Below are 26,935 nucleotides of genomic sequence, written 5' to 3'. Positions count from 1 at the left end.
AGAGGGAATGTGATCACTTATAAAAAAAGGGGGGAAAAAAAGGTATTTATAATTTATTTTTTTATTTATCTATCTATACAAAAATGTTTTGCCTTCTATTTCTATTTTATACTTAATGGGTTGTTTTACAAGGTGATCGTTTACAATCACTTTAAGTAAATTCACAGAAGGATTTTAATAATTTTAATATATACAAACAATTGTATTAATATTAGAAGTTATGCCACCAAATAAAAGAAGTGTTTGGTCCAGGAATGGACAATGCAAAAATAAAAATGCATCAGCAAGCTGCTCTTAGGGGTTTGCACAGCCTCAATAGGATATTAAAAGTATGTCAAGTCAAAACTGGATCGAGATAGGAAGTAGACAAGGTGGTGAGGCAGCAGTGCAACTACCAGGACATTTTTTACTTTAATGCAGGCAATGCTTTAACATAAAAAATGGCTTGGCTTTAGAACCACTTTAATATTTCCAATTCTATTTCACAAATGTGATAACGTGTGGTACCTAAAAGAACAGCCCCTCCCTTTATTGAAGCCAATTCCTAATGCATTTGTGTGTGTGCGCATATGTGTGATCACCTGCTTTGCTGTAAGAAACAGATATTTCCAAAAGGTAGCGTGAGTGGATTTTTGCCTGAATGTAATGGCTTGGGTTTGGCAACTAAAAACAGTGGCCCCTTTGGGAGGAAGGGGGGCAGCATTACCCAAACTGAGAAGTCTATGCCTAGGTCAGGTCAATAAGAGAGCCCTACAAAAGCCTTGAGAGTCCAAACTTCTGAATTGTTCATCTAATAACAGCAATGAAAATAAAGAATAGCCAATATGTTTTGGGCCCTAAATATCCCCCTTTATCTGGGCTTAGTGAAACAGTGGAGTATAGGGATGCCAGCTCATCTGTTCAGGTGTTGATAGTTGAAATTCCACTATTTCACTAAGTCCTGATGAAAGGGGATATTCTGGCCTCCAATGACGTCACATCTGACAAAACATGTAGGGTGGAATCTATGTCTGTCAACACCACGCAAGTTTGATCTCTGTACTAGTGGATCCCAGCCCGAGAATCTTTGTATCTATATGCTGGCTTTTTATTGGATCTGTGTAAGTTTTTAGCAGCTCTTTTTCTTAATAAATCACCATATAGTTTTATACTATTTGGATACTTTTCTCTTCTTTATGGGACATCCATGAGAGTGATTAGGGATCTACACGGTCTGCCATAATACTATCTCCACCTTTTTAAAATGGATGGATTTGCCATAATCGACTGCTTCTTAATTCCATGCTTATTTAGACTCTTATAATGTGAAGTCTAGGGATCTGGTAAGCAAACATCTTACACAACTACAGTGAAGGAGCACTCGGGTGAATGTTCATTAATTTTCTCCTGGACATGTCTTCAATACACTGTACATTTGTTTCCATACACTGTATTTACTACTTATCCACATATGGAAACATCTTATAGACTGTTGTTTTATACTTTATTTACACCATTTATCTATTTATTCTTCTTTTTCACCTGCGCAATAATTTTCCCAACACACTGGCTGTTCTTTGTTTTTCTTACTGTCATCAGATGAATGATTAAAAGACTTTGGACTCTAAAGACTTTAATAAATAAATCTGACAGTATACATAGGTTTATATGTACTTGCTATACTCACAGTCCTTGAACTTCCAGCTGTTACCTGTAGAATGACAGATTCCTTAGACAAGAGAGTAAGTCTTCTTGGTTATCGTGATTTCAGAGGTCTGGTTCTAAAATATGAACAAAGCTAACATTAGTCCTAATAGCACAGATTCATTATTTTGAACTGTTAGCACAGCAGAAGATCAATGAGTGAATCCCCTGCTGAACTGGAACTGAAGAGGACGGATGTCAGATTTTTTTTTACATCCATGTCTGTTCACTTTGAATCCGACTGTGACATGGTAGGTAGATAAGTAGCACAGTGGCTTATTACTTATGCCTTGCAGCACTGCTGTCCTTGGTTCAAACCTCAACCAAGCAACTGTCTGCATGGAGATTGCACATTCTCCTCTGCTTTATTTTCACACTTGAAAGACCTCCTCCCAGAAACCCACCCCCTACGTGCTTCCTGCGGCATGCATCGGGTGCACTCTGTGACCACAGATCTGGGTAAAGGGCCAGTCGCCACACCCTTTACCATGTGATCAGCTGTACCCAATCACAACTGATCTCATGTAAACAGACTTGCTGGTTATCTGCATTCCTTTCCTCATGCCATGTCTGTGGTAGGAAAGGACAGCTGTTACCCATCAAGCCAGTCAGCACATTGCTGGGGTCTCAAGTCCCATAATGCCTCTGCCTTTGGGAGTCATGCTTGTAACTGTCAGCCTTGCAATGCCTCATGTGTCGCAACAGCTGGAGGGCCGCCAGTATGAGACCTCTGGTTTGCCCCGATTATCAGTGCAGCCTCATCAACTCCCCCCAGCGAAGATAAATTACTTATTTGCTAAATTTTATAACAGCAACTAAGAAAATGTATTTTTTCTAAATATTTGGTCTTTTTTTTTATTTAGCAAAAAAAAATGTTTTAAAACACAGTGCTGAATAAATCCCAAAAGAAAGCTCTGTGTCAAAAAATGATCATTTAATTTTGGTACAGTGTTGCATGACTGCACAATTGTCATTCAAAGTAATACAGCGCTGAAAGCTGAAAATTGGCCTGGGCAGGAAGGGGGTAAAAATGCCCTGTATTGAAGTGGTTAAAGACTGCGAGCAGGCAGGCTAAAGATGTGCAATAAAATTCACCCACTTGGCTGCTCACAAACTCCTGCGGCATGTAGATGGCATTTGCCCACCACCTTACATTGCCGGCATGGTCTCTCTGGGTGGCGGTCTTCAGACATCTCCACTGGCCAGCGTAGGATGATGTCACTGCTGCACATGCACAGGGAGTCAGTCACCCCGGCACACAGGGATCATGCCCGCAATGTAAGGGGAGCATATGCCATCTACACACTACAGGACTGTTAGAGAGGTCGTCAGTTTAGTGCCTGTCACCTGTATGTGTGTACAGCCTGGCTATAGACTGGTGTCATCATATTCTGCATACTGACCCCAGGTGTCTGAACGGAGTTGTAAACCTTTGTGGTTTTTCACCTCAACGCATTTTAAGCATTGAGGTTTAAAACCTCTTGCAGTGCAGCAGCCCCCCAGTGCCCCTGTTTTACTTACCTGAATCCTATTTTTCTCGCGCCAGGGACGAGCACACCAGCTCTAGCCGGTGTCTCGTGTCCTGATTGGCTAGATTGATAGCAGCGCAGCCATTGGCTCCCGCTGTTATCAATCAAATCCAACGACACGGGCGCTAGGCCGAGTCCGGCATTCATGTCTATGGACACAAATACTGGACTCAGGAACGCGTCCGCAATGTAACCCCTCGGGGAAGCGCTTCTCTGATGTGGGGAGGAGGCGCCGGGGGACCCCAGAAGAGCAGGTTCGGGGCCACTTTGTGCAAAACCAGATGCACAGTAGAGGTAAGTATGACATGTTTGTAATTTTAAACAAACAAAAAAAAAAACAAACAAACCCTTACAATCTTTTGAATGATGAAGAACTGCAACCTTGTAAAGTGTAAGACCCCCCCCCACCACCTGTGCTGGTACTAGGAGACTGAGCCCCCACTAGGGTTGCCACCTCATCCCTTTAAACCTGAACACATTAATTACACAGCTTCTGAGACCGATCAAGGTGGTAACTAAACTCACTTGGTGCCTTATCTGCATTTAATCAGCCTCAGAACCTGTGTGATTCATATATGTGTTCAGGTGTAAAGGGATGAGGTGGTAACCCTACCCCACACTGAACTGAACCTCCTGGAGGCCCCCTCACCTCCATACAGCACTGCCAGGGGCTCCTATCCTCGGTCATGGGCTCCTATCCTCGGTCAGGGGCTCCTACCCTCGGTCAGGGGCTCCTACCCTCGGTCAGGGGCTCCTACCCTCGGTCAGGGGCTCCTACCCTCGGTCAGGGGCTCCTACCCTCGGTCATGGGCTCCTACCCTCGGTCATGGGCTCCTACCCTCGGTCATGGGCTCCTATCTTCAATCAGGGGCTCCTACCCTCGGTCAGGGGCTCCTATCCTCGGTCAGGGGCTCCTATCCTCGGTCAGGGGCTCCTATCCTCGGTCAGGGGCTCCTACCTTCGGTCATGGGCTCCTACCCTCGGTCATGGGCTCCTACCCTCGGTCATGGGCTCCTACCCTCGGTCATGGGCTCCTATCTTCAATCAGGGGCTCCTACCCTCGGTCAGGGGCTCCTATCCTCGGTCAGGGGCTCCTATCCTCGGTCAGGGGCTCCTATCTTCAATCAGGGGCTCCTACCCTCGGTCAGGGGCTCCTACCCTCAGTCAGGGGCTCCTACCCTCGGTCAGGGGCTCCTACCCTCGGTCAGGGGCTCCTACCCTCGGTCAGGGGCTCCTACCCTCGGTCAGGGGCTCCTATCCTCGGTCAGGGGCTCCTATCCTCGGTCAGGGGCTCCTATCCTCGGTCATGGGCTCCTACCTTCGGTCAGGGGCTCCTACCCTCGGTCATGGGCTCCTATCTTCAATCAGGGGCTCCTATCCTCGGTCATGGGCTCCTACCTTCGGTCAGGGGCTCCTACCCTCGGTCATGGGCTCCTATCTTCAATCAGGGGCTCCTATCCTCGGTCATGGGCTCCTACCCTCGGTCAGGGGCTCCTACCCTCGGTCATGGGCTCTTACCCTCGGTCAGGGGCTCCTACCCTCGGTCAGGGGCTCCTACCCTCGGTCAGGGGCTCCTATCTTCAATCAGGGGCTCCTATCTACAATCAGGGGCTCCTACCCTCGGTCATGGGCTCCTATCTTCAATCAGGGGCTCCTATCTTCAATCAGGGGCTCCTATCCTCGGTCAGGGGCTCCTATCATCGGTCAGGGGCTCCTACCCTCGGTCCGGGCTCCATTGGGAAGACGTGCTCACACACCTCCACCTCCTCCTCACACTACTACAACTCCCGGCATGCCCCGCGCTCCGGAGCCCTTGCCCGCCCGCATGGTGTGTAAACACTGAGGACACAAGGCCCCCGGCCTGTACAGTTCCTGGCTCACCACACTATCCTGCTCCGTATCACACATACACCAACACGGAGTTTATGTGAAAGAGCTCCCAGTGCTGGTCCATAAACTACACTTGCCGTCATGCTTTGCTTGGGTACGTCACAAAAATTCATGAGGGGGGGGGGGGGGGTGAGGAGGGCATGTTACATGTGACATTTCCTCCACATGGATGGAACGAGAGGGGGGAATCTGAATACAGTCATGTGACTGTACCGAAGAAGGCGGGACCTGTATGACACCACGTGACTGTCCCTAGGAAGACAAGCCTTGTATACAGTCACCCAGGCAGGCGTTAGCTGTATGCAACCATGTGACTGTACAAGGAAGGCGGGACTTTTATGCGGTCACGTGAGTTTACCAAGGAAGGCGGAACTTGTATGCAACCATGTGACTTTACAAGGAAGGCGGGACTAGTATGCGGTCACGTGACTTTACCCAGGAAGGCGGGACTTGAATGTGGTCACGTGACTTTACCAAGGAAGGCGGGACTTATATGCAACCATGTGATTGTTCTCAGGAAGGCGGGACTTGTATATGGTCATGTGACTGTCCCCATAAAGGCGGGACTTGTATGTGGTCATGTGGCTATCCCCCGGAAGGCGGGACCTGTCTGTAAACATGTGGCTGTCCCCAGGAAGGCGGAGAGCTGCATGCCGGGGAATGTAGTTCTCTCCTATAGAACGCCAGTGGACTTGGCTGTGACAGGTTCGGACTGTGACATTGGTGTGGAGAGGTGAGGTGACAGCACTTCTAGTATTGATAATGAAGTCACATTGTTCCCTTCCTGACCCGTGTCATTCTTTCCAGGTACCGGGTGTCCAATGTTCCCCTCCTCAGTGTGTCAGGTACTGGTGAGACATGGAAGTGTACCATGGAGGTGTATCCCGGCTCATCCAGCACATCTATAGGTGTAATACACTGGGCTGTGCTCGGAGAGGAGTCTGTCGGTGTGTGGAATGGGGTTATCCCTTTAAACCTGAACACATATGAATTACACAGGTTCTGGGGCTGATTAAGGTTGTAATTAAACTCGCTTGGTGCCTTATCTGCATTAAATCCGCCTCAGAAGCTGTGTGATTGATATGTGTTCAGGGATCTAGTGTGGAAGGTGATACTCCCTGTACATCATGTCACTGGATAGCGTGTCTTCTACTCAGTTCACAATGCTGATAGTTGAGGAAGAAACCTGTTTTGTGTATAGAGAACCAGGGAGATCGCTGCCCTGTAATGACGTGTACAGGTTCCATCAGTCACGCCGGATCCTCCTCACAGCGGGGAACTTCCAGCACTGTGTGGGTTAAAGCCAAACCAAACTCCACCATATTTATCTCTCCTTCAACAATCGGACAATGGCCAATGCTGGCATCATCATCATCATCTTCTACCCGGTGCCGGGCTCCAGGTGTTTTCATAGGATGACGTCCTCCCTGCACACCGGATCACAAAGTCTTCTAAGAGAGACAGCAAGCAGGTAGGTGTATTTTATTGCAGAAGAGACCATGCCCGTCCCTTCTGTAATAAAGAGCCGGTCTGCTCGCAGTCTTTAAAAATAAGATTTACTTTCTACTTTAAAATGGTTGTAAACCTCAGACATGAAAAATGAACAAAGCATATCCCTCTATAGCAGAGGTTGCCAACCAGTGGTCCATGGATCACTGATGGTCCGTGAGAAAATGTTGGTATTCCCCAGGGGTTCTGCTGCAAATCAACATTGTGGCAGATGTATACAACCCAATGTTGTTTCAAGTGTTGTTCTCAATGAGCGTAAACAGTCAATACTGTCACCCCATGCCTCCTCTGTAGTTCCGGCTTCCAATGGCAGCGCTGATCACCGACTGTGGTATGGAGAACAGAGCTGGATAAGGAGGTGAGGTCCAATGATGAGTCTGTGTAAGTCAGCAGTGTGGGGAGCGCTGGAGCATTGTGTGTATTGGGCAGGCCATACAGGGTTCAAATCTCAGCTGGTTCAACGGGAACCGGCTGAGATTTGAACCATTAATGGGCAGGCTGAATGTACCATTTTGATCAATCAACCTGGGTACAACAGGCATGCCGGGTTTTACCTGTGATTATCACTAGTGGCTGCTATAGCCGCTAGCAATAATCACTGTCTTCTCCCAAGGGGGCCAGCTTCTCCTGCCCTCCCGCTGGAAGAAGATAATGTCCCGGCAGGAGGAATTCCCGCATTAACGCTGTCTATGTTGATGGGGGAATCAAGCAAACTTCTTTCCAGCAACCTGTGGTTGCAGGAACATAATTCGCTCCATGTAAGGCCTGCCTAAGGCAGCAATGCGATCCAGGGGGAGGGGGGCAGAGAGCCAGAGCATTGTGTGTGTAAGGCATGCAAAATTCATGTTAGTGGTCTGCAGGATTTAGAATTGTGAGTCCGAAAGGTTGGCGACCACTGATCTATAGTGTGCACTTGTCTCAATACAAAGCACTGAGTTTGATTTCTGTCTGCTGCCTCCCTGCTCTGCTATGTACATGAGTCATTTCTGGCAGCTAATGTAGGAAGGGAGCTCCAGCACACTGCCTGTGTTTGACGGTCTCAGCTGTGCATGTTTCCCTATGAGTTTGTGTAGTGGGGATGTCCAGTCCCTCTATTCAGGTTACCGTGAGCTCCATGTATGTGCTCTGCAGTGTGTGACATCAGACAACCCCCTGCCTGTTAAAGTTCAGAGATGCTGTGTAAAATGTGTGCTTTAGGAGGCTGCAGATAAACAGGTACAACTTACCGAGGAGGATTTGTTTCATCTCTGTGTATTACCTGAGGCCAATCGCTTCACTGAGTATATGTAGGGGTTTACAACCACTTTAACTGCCCTGGCTCTAACAGTGAAGGTTCACGCCTCTCTCCTCCATTCACAAAACTCCCTGTATTACTTTCCCACAATGCAAGCCGTTCCTTGAATAGAGTAGAGATGAGCTCTGGGTTCCTCCAATCTCCTTTCTACCTGAACTCCAAACTTGCACTCTTTCTTTTTTCACTCCAGTGAGCTGTGGTCGGGACATATCCACCCTGCAACTTGTGTAAGCAGAGAGGCATGGTGGGAATGACACGACCCACACTTCATTAGAATAAAAAAATGTAAGTTCTCAGGATGCCTAAGCTTATCTCTAAAATTGGAGCGAATACTGTAATTTATCCCCTGCCCCCCATTCACAGAATAGTTTGCATCCTGGGAAAGTAATAAAATGAGTTTTGTGAATGGAGAAGGGCGGCAGGGTGATGGTATGATCCTTTATTTATCCCATGCAGTGTCAGAAGTAGGATCCAGCATGACCGATGGGAGGATTTTTACAGTAACCAACAGAGCGTAGAATGCACTTCATTAGAGGTAAGTTATGCTCCTGGTGCTGTATACCCCAAAAACATTTTTAACTGAAAGTGATTGTAAAGGAAAGTGTTTTTTGTTTTTTTTTTTTAATAACAAACATGTCATACTTACTGCTCTGTGCAATGGTTTTGCTGTGGGGCACTCGAGCAGGCTAGCTCCCGAGCCACACTCTAGTGTGTCCATTCACACACAGGGTGCAGCTCGGTCCCCCCCCCCCCCCCCCTTTCTTATTGGCGCACTGGCTGTGATTGACAGCAGGAGCCAATGGCTCCTGCTGCCTTGTCAGCCAATGAGGAGAGAAGGACCTTGGAGAGCCGCTACATTCATGCACAGCCATGGATCGAGATGGGGCTCAGGTAAGTAAATTGAGGGGCTGGGGAGCTGCACCCAGAAGGTTTTTTTACCTTTTTATGTGTAGAATGTGTTAAGGCAGAAAATCTTCTGCCTTTAGAACCACTTTAACTTCAGCTTTTAAAGCTGAATTCTGGGCAAAAGAAACATAATTTAAATATATTCCTTTATAGCTACACAGGATATAAATCCACTTTATGTGCATCAAATGCCTTTGCAAACCCTGATATTACTTTGTAAATGTAGCAGTGACCTCATCACTGTGCGGTATGTGGCCTGTGGGAGGGTCCTAGCTGCTCCACCCACTACAGGCTCTCTTCAGAATACTAGAGGAGGTGGCAGACACAAGAGTGGTCACCCTGCACAAGGTGGGAGAGAGAGCAGCAGTGAGCAGTCTTTATTAGGTTTCATTCACACAGGTGCACTTTGTGTTTTAGGCAGTCACACTCCATTCAATTGGGATGCAGTGAATGCAGAGACACAGCCAGTGCTCCCAATTCAAAAGCCATGCAGATGCACCACCTCGAACGCAAACTGTGTGCATTTGGGTCCATGCACCCATGCGGCTATCAAACTGTGTCCCTGCAGCCGCTTCACCCCAATTTAATTGAATAGGACTACCTGCAGGGGGCTGCATGAAACACCTGTGCATCCCCCTCTGAGGGCTCTTGCACAGGCATATGCTATAGTGCACGAGGCCTTACAGGAAGATCCTTCACAGAGCCAAAATTTCACACTGGAATACTGCACAGTTCTGAGAGAAGACCCAAAGCATGCCAAGATTCCAGTAATATTCACATGACTTTTGTCTTCAGACAATATTTGCTTATCCCGGAATTCAGCTGTAAACATTTGTAGTAGTTCTTCCTTACTTTACAAGCTGAATGTCCATTTGTGCATTTTTGTTTGTGTCTAATGTGTATCTAAACCAAAACGCTTTTTTGGATAGAGCAGAGAATTATTAAAATATGTCAAGTCAATTTTTCTCAAGTCATCTTCCAGGACAGCACACCTGAGAGATGAGAGGCTCCTCCCGACAGGAAACACAATCAATCAACAGCTGTTTTAAGTCCACACCCTTCCCCTTGATCCTCAGTTTTTGATTGTGTTTCTCCCAACACAGCGAAACTGTTTGTTTTTTTCCAAATGACCGAAGCCTGGGGCTGGTGGTCTCCCCCTGGGAGCCGGACCAAATGCCTGGGAAGCCTCTGGGTCTGGCAGGATATATTTATCCTTCCCGGGGGGTTCCCCTATCCTTTCTTCAGGGGGGGCAGCAAAAACTGGGAAAGCCCCCCTGATAGCTGAAGGCCCCTGGGTACAGTGGTGTACCCAGAACTTCAGGGGCCCTTATCCTGTCTCCCCCCTTACCTGTCCGGGCGTCCGTTCAGACGGGGGTGCTGGCCGTCGGTTCTTTCCAGGGGGATCGTATCCCCTGACTTCTGGGTCCCTGGTAGCTTGCATGGGCTGCTGGGGAGGGCACCGCCTGAACGACCCGTGTTCTTACCCAGAAGGGAAGGCTGAGAGTCAGCAGGAGCAGGCGCCCACATCCTCCTTTCGAGGAGGCACCAATTCACTATGGTAATTGTCTGCCTAAACCACCTCCAGATGGGAATGAGGAACGTATGGCATTGCCCCCCCCCCCATGTGTATATACTGACTGGTACAGTGCAGGACACAGCCTAACCTTGCAGCTCCCTAAAGGGACAGCAGTTGGAGGGGGGGGCACTTTGGCGGCTATCCTCCTTGCGTGTGGACCATAAGGATGGAAAAGCAAGCCCGGTGGCTGTGGCAAAAGGGGAAGACGACAACGGTGAGTCAAAAATCCCCAATCCCAGCCAGATGGTTTCTGGGCATTTGAGATCATCTCCCCTGGGGTCTGGATTCAAATAGCCCAGAAGCTTTTGCTAAGAACACCAGCCACAGCTCCCTCTTAAATCAATGATGCTGTATGGTGTACAAGTGGTGCAGAGGAGCGAATGTGCCTAAACCACCTCAGATGGGAAAGAGGTAGGTAAGGCATTTTTTTCCCCTTCCACCTGTATTTACTGAGTGGTGCAGGGCCTGGGGTCTGCATAACAAAACAGCCCAGAAGCTACTGCTAAAAACCACCAGCCACAGCTCCCTCTTATAGCAGAGACACTGTTGTTATCACAATAGTAGGTTGCCAGCCTCTCCCTACATACCCGGTTGTGGTACATTAGTGGGGGTGACCTGGTAGAACAAAGAGTTCCTTACTGGCCAGGTATACCACTGAACAAATTATTAATGGTGCAATGGTTGAAGGATTCAGGAGTAAGCTCCCTTGCTCAGCAGGTGCACTAGGTTTTCTGGCCCTATTAGCCCAGCTGCTAGGAATCTGAAGTTGCTCCAAGATGCTTAAAAGCTGACCTAACCTTCAACAATGTGGCAGGGACCAAGCTTCTGTGTGGCACTGTAGGGGTTCCCTTGTGACAGATCCTCCTTTTGGGGGTTGCTTGCTATGGGTAACTTTTCATAAGCTCCAACCTCCCACTCCACTCTTACATTGTGGTTATATTTTAATGCAGGGGGTAAGAAAAACCTTTTTTGTTGGTTTGGGCTACAGTCCACTCAGTGACAGATCTAAAAGCGATTTACCATAAATCGTTTTCCTATATCCTTTGAATAAGGATTTTCTGTGCAAACATATGCAAGAGCTAGATGGCTATATGATTGCTTGTTTAAGGCCTGCAGGTGGCTATTTACCTCCAGGCTAAATTGGTAACCACCCTTTCTAGGGGTCTTAAATTGGTCTCTAGGGCTGGGCTCATTGAGACTTTAGTTACTAATCAGCCCCACCCGTGTATGAGCTGGCTAGCGTTTGCTCAATCTACGGAGGTAAGGTAGGACAACAGCTACTATAGTAAGGTGTCCAACCATTTTAGGATTGGTTCCTTCACTGGTGGTGAAGGATTAGTATCTACAGCCCAGGCTAGGCCTATGAAATAAATTGCCCATGTTTGGTTATTTCATAAAGGGATACTCCTTGGCTGCTCACCAGTAGACCTCAGTAGTGAAGGTTTGTCCTTGCTGGGGTGTTTGGCACAGCAGAAATACACATTGAGATTTGTGACATCTCTGCTCATAAGGGGTATATTGCTGTATATCAGAACTGCACTGAAGCTTGTTGGGTGTCCTTTATGTCCTAAAGGTACTGCTTTGTTTGGCTACAGATCAGAAAAATACAACAGGGAAGGTGGTCTGTACTTTCTGGTTTTGTGCCACACGGCAGAAACGCACATCATTGAGTCTGGTAAAGACATCTCTGCTCATAAGTGTTATATTGCTGCACATCAGACCTACACAAGATTGAGGTCTGTCTGTGGGGGTTTTGTGTCCTGTATTACTGCCTTATTGGTTGCTTATCAGAAAGGCAGCAGGAAAGATTGATGGTCCTGATTTGTCGGGCTCCATAACAGAAGTACAAATTGAACCTGGGCCAGGGGTAGTACATATACTGCCTTTGGTAATCGGTACAGCACCACAAAGTGGCGTCGTGCTGATTCAGACAGTGCTATTAACGGCAATGGCTGACGATTTTAGGCATGCGATTTGACATGTTGAGTCGCATGCCAAATCGCTTGAAGATGGATGTGCTATCTCTATTCAGAATTGTTAGATTGTTGCACATCAGAGATATACACGACTGAGGTCTGTCTGTGGGTCCTGTATTACTGCCTTATTGGTTGCTTATCAGAAAGGCAGCAGTGAAGATGGATGGTCCTGATTTTGTTGGAAAATACAAAATTGAACCTGTGCCTGGGGTAGTACACATACTGCCATTGGTAATCAGTGCAGCACCACAAAGTGGCCCGTACTGATTCAGACAGTGCTATTAATGGCAATGGCTGCCGATTTTAGGCATGCGATTTGACATGTTGAGTCACATGCCAAATCACTTGAATATGGATGTGCTATCTCTATTCAAAATTGTTGTTGCACATCAGACACATACAAGATTGAAGGTTGTCTGTCCTTTATGTCTTACAGTTACTGCCTTATTGGCTGCATATCAGAAAGGACACAACAGTGAAGGTTGTTTGTCTTTTTCTGATTTTGTTTTTGCTGCTCAGCAGGGAGACACATTGAGCGTGATGGCATCTCTGCTCAGTATTGGTATATGCTACACATCAGACATACACAAAGATTGAACATTGTTTGTGTCCTGTATGTCCTATATTTACTGCCTTATCGTCTGTATATCAGAAAGGCACAGCAGTAAGTGGTGTTTCTCATTGATCTTCCTTGCTGTTTCTTGGGTATACACAGTAGGGGGTTGTTGGCTGCACTCCTCCAAGGAGCCACAGCATGGGGACCCCTTGTTTGTTCAACCTGAAAACTGCTTTTCCTGCGACCTGTATAATCTTGAGGTCTGTGGTTCCGTAAGCAGGGACTGCTGGAGACGCTGCGACCTGGAGTCGCACAGTCACGAAGGGTACCCTTTGGAAGCCATAGTATATGACTTCTCGGGCGTCTTGCAGTCCCAAGTGGCAGGTTGGGTCGCACGGGTGTGGGAACCCTAAGCTTATCTGTCCCTCCTGTTGAGGTTTTGCTACGCAGCAGGGATACTCATTGTGGAGTTATTGCCTTATTTTGCAGTAGACCAGAAAGATCGCAGCTGTAAAGGCTGTCTGTTGTTTCTTTGTTTTTATGTTGCTGCACAGCAGAAATACTCAACATTGAAGCTTGTTGGTGCTTTCTGTTTTATATTGCCTTACCTTATGGCACTTCAGAAAAACCAATGCTGTAGGTTGCTTGTGTTCTTTCTCTGTTGGTTCTATGTAACTGCACTACAGAACTGTATAACAGAAAGGATTGTCTTATAACTGTACTTGGTGGTTCGTCATAAATACGCAACATAGAAGTTTGGGTCTTTCTGTCTTCTCTTTAAGGCCTTGTTTTGCTGTACATCAGTAAAACACCATTGTAAAAGGGGGTTCCCGTCCTTTCTGTATTTACCAGTTATGACCTAGCTAGCTGCACTTCAGAAATGCGCAGCATTTAAGGTGTGTTTGTGTCTTAATGTTTACATATTGGCCGCACATCAGAAAACCAGACTGTGAGGTTCAGATTTGGGTCTCTTCCCATGTTTGATATGTTGGTTTAGCTAGTCACACTCAGATACACAACATTTTTGTCTATGTTTGTGTCCTTTCTGTTTAAATCTATTGTGCTATGTCCACAATCTATGGTGTGTTTTTTTTTTTTTTTTTTATTTTTATTTGTGATATTAATAATACATGTATCACCTTTTGTATTTCAGCCTTCTCTTCCGTGGAAGGGCCAGGAGTTCTGGCTGCAAATGTCACATGTCAGAAAGCCTCGACCCCTTACTTTCAGGGATGCCAGAGCCATTTCCTAGGGTTGAAGCCTGGTAGAGTTATGGGTCACTGGAGGAAGGCGATAATGAGTCGCCCTGTAATAAGAACTTAGGAAGTTCTGTTCAGAGGAGTTTTATGGCCTGAAGATGAAGTATAAAGATGTATACCCGACCAAATAGGTTACAGCTCGGTGCATAGCCTTCATTTTTGCCCTTCTAGCAAAACTAGATGTAGCAGTATGAGTGTTCTCCTCCTGCTACGAATGTTAATCTCCTGAGTAGGCTCTCAGGCATAAGTAAAACTATAGATTGGGCATGCCTTAAACCCAGGGGTTAAGTTTTTGTTAATCTATTTCCCTTAAGTAGGTTTCCCTTCAGTCTTTGCTGACGTAAAGATAAAAATGAACAAAAATGGTTGTCTGTCAGGGGCCCCCCTTTTGGCAGTTTTATTTCCCTGGACAGGGTTGTGTTAAGACAGGCTCCCTTATTGATCAATGTAGTGTCCTTGTCTTACAACATAGGTCTCCGATTAATCTTTTTAGTGGTTCTAAGCAGCACCTATAGGCAGAATAGGCCATTGTTGTTAGATGTGTGACGGGCAACATTGATAACCTACAAGTTTAACATGTTTTCTGATTCCATCTTTAAGAGCTCACTCCACCTAGATCCTGCATCTGAAGCAGAGAAGGCAGGGACACCGGTGGAGTAGACCGGCAGATCAGCCGCATGATCCAGCTAAGATACCTTCATCAAGCATATGGAGTGAAGGTAAAGCTCACTGCAGAACCGAGGTTCGCCAAGAGGGTCTTGCAGTGGTCCCACCCTAAAGGTAGGCCTGAGCTACTTGATTATCCTCTCAGGTGTGCCGTCCTGGAAGATGACTTGAGAAAAGTACTAGTTACTTACCGGTAACTGTCTTTCTAGGAAATCTTCCAGGACGGCAGGCCTACTTCCCACCCGTTGGAGGAGGGAACATTTTAGAACACTAGAAGGTGAGTACCTATGAGGAATGATTTCCCTTGTGAAACAGGTTCAGGAGTTACTTCTCTACAAAGTGAGGATCAAGGGGAAGGGTGTGGACTTAAAACAGCTGTTGATTGTGTTTCCTGTTGGGAGGAGCCTCTCATCTCTCAGGTGTGCCGTCCTGGAAGATTTCCTAGAAAGACAGTTACCGGTAAGTAACTAGTACTTTTTTTTTTTTTTTTTTTTTCTTCCTAGTTTTGTCCACAGTGGAAGGATTAAAACCCTGCTGGATTTCTACTGTTATCTGGTGCTCTGTTAGAGAAATCAATCCTCGCTTCCTGTCCAGGTGACAACGGTTTAGGGTAACTCTCACTGAATTAAACATAGACAGACAGATCTAAAAACCTCCCAGGGGTTCTAGCCTTCTCCTACCATAATACATTTTATTTTTGTATTTGTTGCTGTTGGATAACGCTACTCATTTGCTGTCTAGAAAAAAACATTTTCAGCAGGATAAGAAGAAGAAATAAATCTTTCTAATGGGGACCACAGATAATGGTAAAAATCTGACATGGGTTCTAATCCTTTTCTACTCTATCCAAACTAAGAAAAGAACGTTTTGGCAGGACACATGCTTTAGAATTGCTGTCAGTTTTTCGTCTTCTGTGCCCCATTAGGAATATTTCCCTTCACTTCGTCCTGTCCTGTACACACAACAGAAAGTGGAGACAAAGTAGAGAAAAATTTCCCCAAAGTGAGGGACATCTGCTCTCAGACATTTGTCACCAGAACAAGAGTCCTCGTTTTGGAAAGTTTCTCCTTTATTCCTGTTCTGGTGCCTGTAAAAAAATGGTGGATTTTTGCTCCCTTCACATTGGCCATTAGGAGAAATACAGTGCATCCGGAAAGTATTCACAGCACTTCACTTTTTCCACATTTTGTTATGTTACAGCTTTATTCCAAAATGGATTCAATTCATTATTTTCCACAAAATTCCAAAAACAATACCCCTTAATGACAACATGAAAGACGTTTGTTTGAAATCTTTGCAAATTTATTAAAAATAAACAAAAAAAAATCCCATGTACATAAGTACTCACAGCCTTTGCCATGACACTCAAAATTGAGCTCAGGTGCATGGTGTTTCAACTGATCATCCTTGTGATGTTTCTACAACTTGATTGGAGTCCACCTGTGGTAAATTTGGTTGATTGGACACGGTTTGGAAAGACACACACCTGTCTATATAAGGTCCCACAGTTCACAGTGTATGTCAGAGCACAAACCACTTTCAAATCACTGATTTATTTTCTTTATATTTGATGTATTTTTTCACATTTTCTTGGTTAGCGCTGCAGGTATATTCTTTATGTATATGATGCAACTTGGTTTGTTTGTGTGCTAGCTGCTATTTATCACATTATTTTTATTTCTGGTCAGTGCAGCTTCTCATTTATACCAGAGCACAAACCAAGCCATTAAGTCAAAAGAAATGTCTGTAAACCTCCGAGACAGGATTGTATCAAGGCACAGATGTGGGGAAGGGTATAGAAAAATGTCTGCAGGATTGCAGGTCCCAGTGAGCACAGTGGCCTCCATCTGTAAATAGAAGTTTGGCACCACCAGGACTTTCCCAGATTGGGCCACCTGGCCAAACTGAGCGATCGGGGGAGAAGGACCTTAGTCAGGAAGGTGATCAAGAACAGATGGTCACTCTGACAGAGCTCCAGCGTTTCTCTGTGGAGAGAGGAGAACCTTCCAGAAGGACAACCATCTCTGCAGCACTCCACAAATCAGGCCTGTAAGTTCCAGTGGGTGGAGTTAAATGTGTTGGGGGGGCATGGCCTGGCAGGGTCCAGGCTGAGACTGCCACTTGTCTACACACAGCAGGTCTTGTTCTGATGTGCAGCTCCCGGGATCTTCTGCTCTGATCTCATTGTCTGGTGCATGGGTGGGCTTCTTCCCAGCCAGGACCCACAGCAGCAGGCACAGGGCTACACTTCCTAGCAGCCTGAGCGGCTCACATACATACCATGGGTTTGCTGTATGGTAGAGTGGCCATACGGAAGGCACTCCTCAGCAAAAGGCACATGACAGCCCACCTGGAGTTTGCCAAAAGGCACCTGAAGGACTCTCAGACCAGGAGAAACAAAATTCTCTGGTCTGATGAAACAAAGATTGAACTCTTTGGCCTGAATGACAAGCGTCATGTCTGGAGGAAACCAGGCACCGATCATCACCTGGACAATACCATCCCTACAGTGAAGCATGGTGGTGGCAGCATTATGCTGTGGGGATGTTTTTCAGCAGCAGGAACTGGGTGACTAGGGATCGAGGGAAAGATGAATGCAGCAATGTACGGAGACAATCTTGATGGAAACCTCCAGAGAGTTCATCTTTCAACAGGACAACGACCCTAAGCACACAGCCAAGATAACAAAGGAGTTGCTATGGGACAACTCTGAATGTCTTTGAGTGGGCCCAGCCAGAGCCCAGACTTGAACCCGATTGAACATCTCTGGAGAGATCTGAAACTGGCTGTGCGCCGACGCTCCCCATCCAACCTGATGGAGCTTGAGAGGTCTTGCAAAGAAGAATGGGAGAAACTGCCCAAAAATAGGTGTGCCAAGCTTGTAGTATCATACTCCAAAAAGACTTGAGGCTGTAATTGGTGTCAAAGGTGCGTCAACAAAGTATTGAGCAAAGGCTGTGAATACTTATGTACGTGTGGTGTTTGGTTTTTTTTTTTCTCCCCCCAGTTTTTTATTAGATTTGTAAATATTTCAAACCAACTTCTTTCACATTGTCATTATGGGGTATCGTTTGTAGAATTTTGTGAAAAATAATGAATTTAATCCATTTTGGAATAAGGCTGTAACATAACAAAATGTGGAAAAAGTGAAGCACTGTGAATACTTTCCAGATGCACTGTAGAGAGGGTGACTCTCCCCATCAAAGACACAGCAACATAAAAACCTGACGGGTTCTAACTCCTCACAACTCTAGATATATGCTGTAGATACATGTACAGTATGCTCTCTCCCTCTGTTGCACAACATCTGCTGAGGTGATGGTGGGGTAGAGAAAGTGCAGGCTCTGTATGAGACAGTTTGCTTGCTCCTGTAAAGCTGGGGGCATATGTCCAATGTGTCCTGTTATATAGGCATAACTGCTAAGGGGGGGTGAATGGGGCTGCGCCCTAACCAACCTGTAACTGTGTAGTGTTACGGTGTGGTAGGGCAAGTTTTCAGGGTTAACACAGGCCACCGTGAGGTGTCAACCTCCCTCTGAAAAGCAATCCAACACAGATCATTATTCAGAGGGGCTGCAAGAGCTGCTACAAGTGTGAATGAGGCCTAATGCAAAGGAAAAAGAAAAAAAAGACTTTGTAGCCAAGTGACAGTAAATAAGGCTTTATTTCTAGGGGCATTGACAGCCTCCCTGGAGGCTGCATTTGGTATTGCGCTTACATACTTCCTTGGCTATGCACAGGCAGCCTATAGAGGTGGAAACAGCCGCATGTCAAAATTCAATGAATCTGGATGCACGCAGTCTTTGTTTGCATCTGTGCATCCGCTGCAAAATTTTACATGCAGCTGTATACTCCTCTATAGGCTGCCTACACACAGTCCAGGATGGTTGTATGTGTAATACCAAATGCAGCCTGCATGCAGAAAGGGTGTCCATGCCTGTCTCAATAAAGCCTAACTGTCACTTTTTGAACAGTAGTGTCTATCCTGGTGTGTTAGCTTTGGTAAACTGAACCTATGGTGTCGCTGACGGTCACAGCGGTTCCAAATTGATGCCCTACAATCCAGAGGGGTCCTCATTGTTGCTGTCCTTGCACCATTCCGGTAGTGTAATGTAAATTCCTTTAATGTTCAGCTCACTTAGAACTGAACTGCTAGCAGGGTATAGTGAGAATTTGCCCTACTGTCCTTTGTTTTGATTTTAGTATGTGGTAATGAAGTGCTGGATTCTAGAGTAGACCAATCTGGAGTCAAAATCCTACATTTTAGAAGCAGCTCAAGTCAGTCAAGTCCAGCTTTATTGTCGTTCTACTACACGTAAGAACATACAGTAGAACGAAATGTCGTATCTCATAGGGCCACGGTGCTACATACAAATTAAACATAATTATAAATATACAAGGAATAAAAACACACCAATAAAAAAACCTATACACATCTGGGAACCTCGTAACTGTACATATACTATGTTTCCAAAAGTCTTTGTAGCAGCAAGTGTTTATAAAAGTGTCTAGTGCACATTCAAGATTAAAAAGAAGGGGGTGTGAGACGTTCCTGGTCACAATTTATAGGTTGTAGAAAAGGTTTCAAAGAGGATTGGAGTTGAGGGCTCTCACCGCCTGGAGGAAAAAACTGTTGCGCAAGACCCGGAGTAGCCGCTGCGTCTAACCGTGCCGCCATCTGGAGGTGATACACAGACTGAACTGTAATGCCGCGTACACACGGTCGGACTTTTCGTCTACAAAAGTCCGACAGCCTGTCCGACATACTTCCGACGTACCTTCGGCGGACTTGCGGCAGACTTTCTTACGAACGGACTTGCCTACACACGACCACACAAGTACGACAGCCTAGTACGCAGTGACGTACACCAAGTCCGACGAGACTATAAAACGGAAGTTCAATAGCCCGTACGACACCCTTTGGGCTCCTTCTGCTAATCTCGTGTTTATCTCGTGTTAGTAGAAGTTTGGTGAGAGACGATTCGCGCTTGTGAGACTCGTATTTTTCAGTTCGTTTTAACTGTTGTTCAGTCTGTGCTTGTGAGGTTTGTATCTGCTTTTCAGTGCGTTTGGTCAGTTGGCATTGAGAAATCTTTGTTTTATTGGCCGCTCGTTCCTGATTTTCAGGTCGTTCTTCACAGGCCTTGCTGTTCTTCAGTGCGTTCTGTTTAGTGCGTTCTGACCAGCCGACCGTTTTGAAACCATGTTACCTGTACGTACTCGTCGTAGAGCTCGTGCATTGTATGTGCTTGGTGCTGTAGTTTTATTCTTTAGCCCAAGACCAGTCCATGAACAGGGCGAGGAGGAGTTCATGGACCAAGAATTGGTTGCTTCAGCGTGACCAGTTCTGTCACATGCCTTTGCTCCGTGAGATCCGTGAGAATAATCCTGAGGATTTCAGGAACTTTCTCCGGATGACGGACCCCGTTTTTGACCGTTTGTTGGCTTTGCTGACCCCCTATATCAGCAGGCAGGATACCTGCATGAGGCAAGCCATCACTCCGGAGCAGAGGCTGGTCGCTACCTTGCGGTATTTGGCCACAGGGAGAAGCCTGCAGGACCTTAAGTTCTCGACAGGCATCTCCCCCCAGGCTCTGGGGATCATTATCCCAGAGACCTGTTCTGCCATCATCCAGGTCCTGCAGAAGGACTATATTAAGGTAAGATATTTTTCTTTTATTAGCATCACATGTTCTTTTATGTAATCTTTGATAATGTAATGTATTTCTTGCTTCAAACACTACTTACCATCATTGCAATATAGTGTGAATGTCCCCTTTTTATCCTCACACATGCTGGATTTTTTTCCTGTTATTTTTTGTCATGCATGTATATTTTCCTTCAATAACCTCCCCAGCATGAAGTGATGGGAACATATCCACCTAGTCTACTCATTTTGAATGTATTTTGTTTGAGTGTATTTAGTGTGCTTATAATTAGCAATTAGCTAGATTTCCCAACCCCCCACCTAAACTCACTCCAAATAGTGTGCTGCTAATTAGCAATTATCTAGGTTTCACAACCCCCCCCCCCCCCCACCCTCGTAAAAATTTGCTTGAATGTTCTGTGGTGTTGATTTGTCTAAAGCAAATATATGTTGCAGTTTGCAAAATGCATGTGCACTCTACAAGTGCATTTGTTCCAGTGCTTTAGTAAATGAGCAGAAGCTCTGCTGATTTCCATCATCAAATCATATGCAAGCCTCAAAGTGTTTTCATTAATTGCCCTTGCCTGTGATTGTGTACTCCTTGCAACATGAATGCCTTTTTACATTACCTCATTTACTGTAAGCTGGTTAGCAACTGCACCTGCAGAGTGCGACAACTGCAGTCTTGTAGCCTTTTTAGTCCCTAAATTCCTGCGTGTCCTAAAAGTAATCTTTTTTAGGGATTTCACAACCCCCTAAAATGTAATCAATGTTCCATCAGAGGGGGTGAGCAATCTGATAAGTGTGCCTTTCCATATTAGTTATTCCAGAAGAATTAAATTATTTAATGTTATACTGATGCTGGGGAATAATGTTTTTAATTGTCTAATTTACTTGCAATGTTAGCTTCCAAATTAATTGATTTTGGTTTTCTTGTTTGATTCCCCAGTTTCCTTCAACGCCACAGGAATGGCAGACTGTGGCATCCCATTTTGCCAGCCGTTGGGACTTTCCCAATTGTGGAGGGGCTATAGATGGGAAACATGTCCACATTGTGCCACCACCCCATTCGGGGTCATACTATTTTAATTATAAGGGGTTCCACAGTATTGTTTTAATGGCGGTGGTGTCGGCACACTATGATTTTTTTTTTATATGTGGACGTGGGGAAGAATGGCCGGATGTCGGATGGAGTATTTGCCCAGACGGAGTTCTGCCAGCGTCTCCAGAGTGGTGGCCTGGGATTGCCACCTGATGCGGATAACGTGGAAGGACTCCCCTTTGTCTTCATTGCCGATGAAGCCTTCGCTCTGAGCAAGCACCTCATGAGGCCATTCCCCCAAAGAACCCTCACCCCGGAGAGGAGGGTTTTTAATTACCGGCTGGCCAGAGCTAGAAGAGTGGTTGAGAATGCGTTTGGAATTCTGGCCAGCCGGTTCCGCCTGTTTCAAACAGCCATTAATTTGGCGGAACACAAACTTAATTTTATCATTTTATCGTGCTGCATTCTGCACAACTTTTTAAACAAACATTCTCCGAATTATATAGGCACAGTTGGGCCTGAGGCCGGACAAATAGATGCCAACCTTACGGGCCTGGATACTGTCCGTACTGGCTTGGCCCCCCAAAGTGCCCGTCAAGTTAGACAGCAATATGTTAATTATTTTATGGGTAGGGGGGCCATTGCAATGGGCCAGGATATATAATTTTTTACAATAAAAAAATATTGAGGAAATCTTGCATTATATTTATTGCTTGCCTTTCTTTTGGGCTGTCTCCTAGGTTATGGTCGAGCAGTTGTAGTGCCAACTGTATTTTAATTTTAAATGTCTAAATAAGCTCCATTGCCACTGTAAACAACTTTTTTACAATTATAACCAAACTGATACTTGAAATAACAAACCACACATTTATTTAATTCCTATAAGGAGATGTTTTTATTAATGGTGGTTATGCATTCAGTTCTGCATTTAGTATAAAATGTTCATAGACAAAAATATAATGATATCTTAATAATGTAGAAAAATATAATTTAAATATTTCTACCTAATCCCCAAAAAAATATTTTTGGCTTTTTGATTTTCGCAAACAGGCTTTTTTTTTTTTTTTTTTTTTTTTTTTTTTTTTTTTTTTTTTTTTTTTTTTTTTTTTTTTTTTTTTTGTGAAAATCAAGTTTTTTATTTTTTTGTGGATTTTTTAGGTATTTACGAGAAACAGCCCTCCTTTTTTAAATTAGGTTAAACAGCCATTTATGTTCAGCCAAAAAAAGAAAGAAGGCCCAGAATGGGGTCAGCAAAACAGGAAATGAAGGACATGATTGATGTTTTGGGGTTTAAAAAAGGGCATTTAGATTCGACCCAAAACATCAATCATGTCCTTCATTTCCTGCTGCATACGATCCAGCCGATTACGCATTTCATCGATGTCTTTATTCCAGGCCATTATTTGACCAATTAGCCGTTGGGCACTTTCAGAGGTGAAATAGTCACTTCTTGTTGTACCTAAAGTGGAATGAAACCAAAAAATGTCTTTAGAAATATGCACACATACATAGTTTACCTTACCATAATAAAGCTGTTGTCTCAGACACTGACCTGGTGGGGTGCCCATGTAGCATAATTCCTCCACATCCTCGGGGGTGGTGCTGTTGCTTGAATCAAGCACAACCAGATCCCCTAAAATAGAGTAGACAAATTACATTAAACAAAAGGCAGCCATGCATAGATTAACGTAAGCTGGTGTGTCAGACACTCACCTGGTGGGGTGCCCATGTCGCCCACCTCTCCTTCCTCCACATCCTCAGTGGGACTTGGGCTGATTTCCCAATCATGTTTGGCTTGGGGTGGACTGTCTTCTTGTTGGCTGAGTGATTTTTTTTTTTCCCCTATGTGAAACAAAAAATTATAATCTACTTAGCACACAGATATTTTAGTACATAGTAATTTTCCAACATTTGTAGTGAAGTGGTTTGTGTAGAGTTCCTATTTTACCTCAATATTTAAAATTATAAAGACATATCGGATAGATAGATATCAATATCTCAAAATATAGTTAATAATCTTTTGATCTCTCTATATCTGGAACAAAATCTCTAAATATCTAACTAAATGTAAAGAAAAAAAATAAAGATAACTTAAAATATTCAAAAAGAATGTTTTACATTTCTATATATCTCCCCCTCTCCCCCCAAGTACTTACTTTTTTTAAGAACTTTCCGGATACGTCGGTATTGATCCGGCTCCCTGAGTTTCAGGTCAGACCATCTTTTTCTCAGTTGATCTCTGGAGCGCTGGACCCCAAAAGATGCCTGCAAAGTGTCCACGACCTTCGCCATTATTTTGGCCTTGCGCAAATTTGGCCGTGCGTACGGCCCATACTTCCATCATAGTCGTCTTTGTGAAGAATGGCCACCATCTCTTTAAAACTCATATTAGAGGCCTTAAATCTAGGCCTCATAGATTTGGTTGACGTTCCAGCCTCCGGGCTGTCTCCACTACCTGAGGTCGTTAACATTTCAGGTGTCTCCGCCATTATTTAACTCCACTACGCGCCGTAACAAAAAATGGGCGGAGAACATGAGTTAAAATCGAACGTCGCGGGCGACGCAGGCGGAGTTTCACACATGCGTAGTGTATAAAGAGGGGCCTTGCGCACGTGTCGTACGTACGTTCTGTGCGTCGAATTAGGGGCGGAGAACATGAGTTAATTTCGAACGTCAGGGGCGGGCGACGCAGGCGGAGTTTCACACATGCGTAGTGTGTAAAGAGGGCCCTTGCGCACGTGTCGTACGTACGTTCTGTGGTAGGTGATAGTGGACCAGGACGTTACAAAAGGAAGGTAATTTTAGATATATATTTTTTGGGTTTTATGGTCATGACTTTGTAGCAAGCGGCCTATATGGCTTGATAGATTGAGGCCTACATAGGGAGAAGATGATGAGGGGTTAGCAGAAACCTATAATAAAAGTGTTTTTTGTCTTGTGACTTCATCTTTTCCAGATATAATGAATCCCCTATTTAAGGATCCAGAGTTCCTTACAGCTTTTATTTCGAAATATCGAGAGATGAGGAATTTGTGGGAGGTGAAACACCCTCAGTATTATGCAAAGCATGTGAGGAAGTCAACGCTGGAGAGACTTCTGTCCTTTGTCCAGGCGACCATCCCGGAAGCAACAATGGAGACATTGCTCAAGAAAATTGGGGTCTTGAGGAACATGTATAAGAGGGAGCATAAGAAGATCCAGGAATCAAGGAGATCAGGAGCATCAGCAGATGATGTTTATGTACCCAGGCTGTGGTACTACAATCAACTCCGTTTTCTGGATGACCAGAATGAAGCCAGGCCATCACTTTCAACCCTTCCCTCCACCCCAGCAGAGGCTGATGAGGAGCAAGCTGGGTCTTCCATCCTGGATGAACCAGATATGACCATCTGGAGTCAGGTAAATTATTTTAACAAATATTTACTGTACTAATATTAATGATGTTAACTGGATGTTATAATTGTCTAAAATAATTTGTCACTCAAAATTGTGTATACATATCAATTGACAGTAGTGGCTAAATATGTTTGGCACCTGCTTGAAATAATTAGGGTGTCTGATTAGACTCTTTTATTAAAGAGATGTATTCACATTGAATTCGCTATTCATGAGAAGCAAACTGTGTGTCATTGATGAACCCAAAAAAATATACTCAAACTATTGTCCTTTTTTATACACAGGATGAGTCCATCCAGGAGGAATGTGGGGAAAGTGGCAGGCAGGAGGAGACCGGATTCACCATCATCCTGGAGGAGGCTGGGCCCAGTGTCAGGCAGGAGGTGGCTGCTCCCAGTGAGGTGGCTGCTCCCAGTGAGGTGGCTGCTCCCAGTGAGGTGGCTGGGCCAAGTGAGGTGGCTGGGCCCAGTAGGAGCCTGACCGAATCCCAAGTGCCTCCCCTCCACCTTCCCAAAAAAAGGGCCAGGAAGGGGATGGTCACACAGGACGCATCCCTGCGCCTCATGCAAGAGGCCACCCGTTTTTTAAGGAGCCCCCCCGAAGCGGAAGAATCCTATGGCTGCTACTTAGCCAGCAGGCTTCTTCAGATGGATTGGGAGCAGCGCCTCATTTGTGAGCGCCTATTTGGGGAAACAATCCATAAGGGGCTGCAGGGCACGCTAACACAAAACACCCAACTACATGAGGCAGCTCCTCCTCCTCCTGCCACAACTGAAACACCAGAGCCACAGCCTCAAAAGAAGGCTACAGGGAAGGCTGCAGGGCAGCGTGGAGGAAAGGCTGCAGGGAAGAGAAGAAAGTGATGACCTGGGTTCAGTCTGGTCTGACAGAAGACGCAGGCTGTTGTAGGACCACAGTCTGGGGACATCTAGATCATCTGCTGGTGCTGTTGATCTCTGGGATTCTTGGACCAGATTGTGCTCCCTCCTATATGGACTCCGCAAGATCCCAATTTTCTGGTACACCGACTTTTTCCAGCGTTGACTTCCTCTTTATTTTATTTTGACCATTAATAAATGGATCTTTTTTGAGTTTAGCAAAAGACTTTATGTGTTTTCTTTTAAATCATTGATTTTACACACAATGTTAAATTTAACAAGGGACAACAATCTCATTGAGTTTGGAAAAAACACACCAAAAATACATTACTAATGTTAATAATGTTCAAGTGGTAAGTCTTGAAAATAAAAAAATTTACATAACCAAAAACGGTGCTTTGGGTTAACTTTATCTAAAAACTAAAAAATAATCACTATAAAAAAAAAAGAATGGGTTCTTTGTGGTAACTTTACAAACCAAAAAAAAAAAAAAAAAAAAAGGGGGAAAAAGTATTAGTATGGAAACATTGTTTTTAAAATGCATACTATATCATTCATGAGATCAAAGAGAAAAAGAATCCAGAAATCAGTTTGGGAGAACTCTGATTATGAACAGCAAAACACCTTCGTTCTTTATAGAGCCCTCGTAAAGAAGAAATAAAATGCGCTGCATTCAACGATCACAGATTTTGCAGCGTGATGAATGTGCTACCTACAATACGAACACTAGTTTTACTAGACCGAGTGCATCCGTTTAGTTTTTGCTTATGAGCATGCGTCGTTTTTTTGTCCGTCCGGACTAGCATACAGACGAGCGGACTTCGGGGTCCGTCGTAGTTACGACGTAAAGATTTGATGCATGTTTCAAATCTAAAGTCCGTCGGATTTGAGGCTAAAAAAGTACGTTGAAAGTCCGGAGAAGCCCACACACGATCGGATTACCAGCCAGCTTTAGTCCGTCAGCGTCCGTTGGACTTTTGTAGACGAAAAGTCCGACCGTGTGTACGCGGCATTAGGCTTGTAGCTGGAGGTGATACACACACCGCTCCCCAAGGGACTTTGGGATATTCCAGAATGTCCCTGGAGAAGTCTGCAGAGTAATAGGTTGGGAGCACCACAAAGCGTGAT

General features: G+C 45.1%; 3 protein-coding genes across 23 annotated transcripts in view; 2 read left to right on the top strand and 1 right to left on the bottom strand.

The window, feature by feature from the left end:
* Positions 1–5,230, bottom strand: part of TGS1 (trimethylguanosine synthase 1) — a 90,394-nt gene extending 85,164 nt beyond the window's left edge. For 2 of the 13 annotated variants that reach the window (XM_073631616.1, XM_073631627.1), the window contains exons 1-2: positions 5,094–5,218; positions 1,667–1,760 (exon numbers count right to left, since the gene is read on the bottom strand). The gene's annotated coding sequence lies outside the window, so the exon portion shown is untranslated. Of the gene's footprint in view, positions 1–1,666; positions 1,761–4,550; positions 4,611–4,830; positions 4,854–4,930; positions 5,067–5,093 lie in introns of those variants that run through there. The other 11 variants (XM_073631618.1, XM_073631624.1, XM_073631617.1 and 8 more) reach the window with 11 other exon arrangements.
* Positions 5,231–5,652: 422 nt separating this feature from the next.
* Positions 5,653–26,935, top strand: part of TMEM68 (transmembrane protein 68) — a 51,168-nt gene continuing 29,885 nt past the window's right edge. The window contains exons 1-3 of one of the 9 annotated variants that reach the window (XM_073631636.1): positions 5,655–5,835; positions 8,362–8,440; positions 15,348–15,438. The gene's annotated coding sequence lies outside the window, so the exon portion shown is untranslated. Of the gene's footprint in view, positions 5,836–5,909; positions 5,948–8,361; positions 8,441–15,347; positions 15,455–26,935 lie in introns of all 9 variants that reach the window. The other 8 variants (XM_073631637.1, XM_073631632.1, XM_073631633.1 and 5 more) reach the window with 8 other exon arrangements.
* On the top strand, positions 23,900–26,348 carry LOC141145178 (uncharacterized). The gene is made up of 2 exons (XM_073631629.1): positions 23,900–24,932; positions 25,214–26,348. The coding sequence occupies exons 1-2, from the start codon at positions 24,495–24,497 to the stop codon at positions 25,790–25,792; spliced, it is 1,017 nt and encodes a 338-aa protein (XP_073487730.1). The 5' UTR covers positions 23,900–24,494; the 3' UTR covers positions 25,793–26,348.

The sequence above is a fragment of the Aquarana catesbeiana genome, linkage group LG05, assembly GCF_042186555.1.
Source record: "Aquarana catesbeiana isolate 2022-GZ linkage group LG05, ASM4218655v1, whole genome shotgun sequence".
NCBI classification, from domain to species: domain Eukaryota; kingdom Metazoa; phylum Chordata; class Amphibia; order Anura; family Ranidae; genus Aquarana; species Aquarana catesbeiana.
Note: the sequence above shows the minus strand (reverse complement) of the source record. Positions and strands in the feature narration are given on the sequence as shown.

What these genes read in the sequence shown, in the direction of transcription:
- LOC141145178 (XM_073631629.1), top strand. Translation starts at nt 24,495, where the DNA reads ATGAATCCCCTATTTAAGGATCCAGAGTTCCTTACAGCTTTTATTTCG. An exon ending in ATATGACCATCTGGAGTCAG is followed by an intron (nt 24,933 to 25,213) that starts GTAAATTATTTT and finishes TTTTATACACAG; the next exon opens with GATGAGTCCATCCAGGAGGA.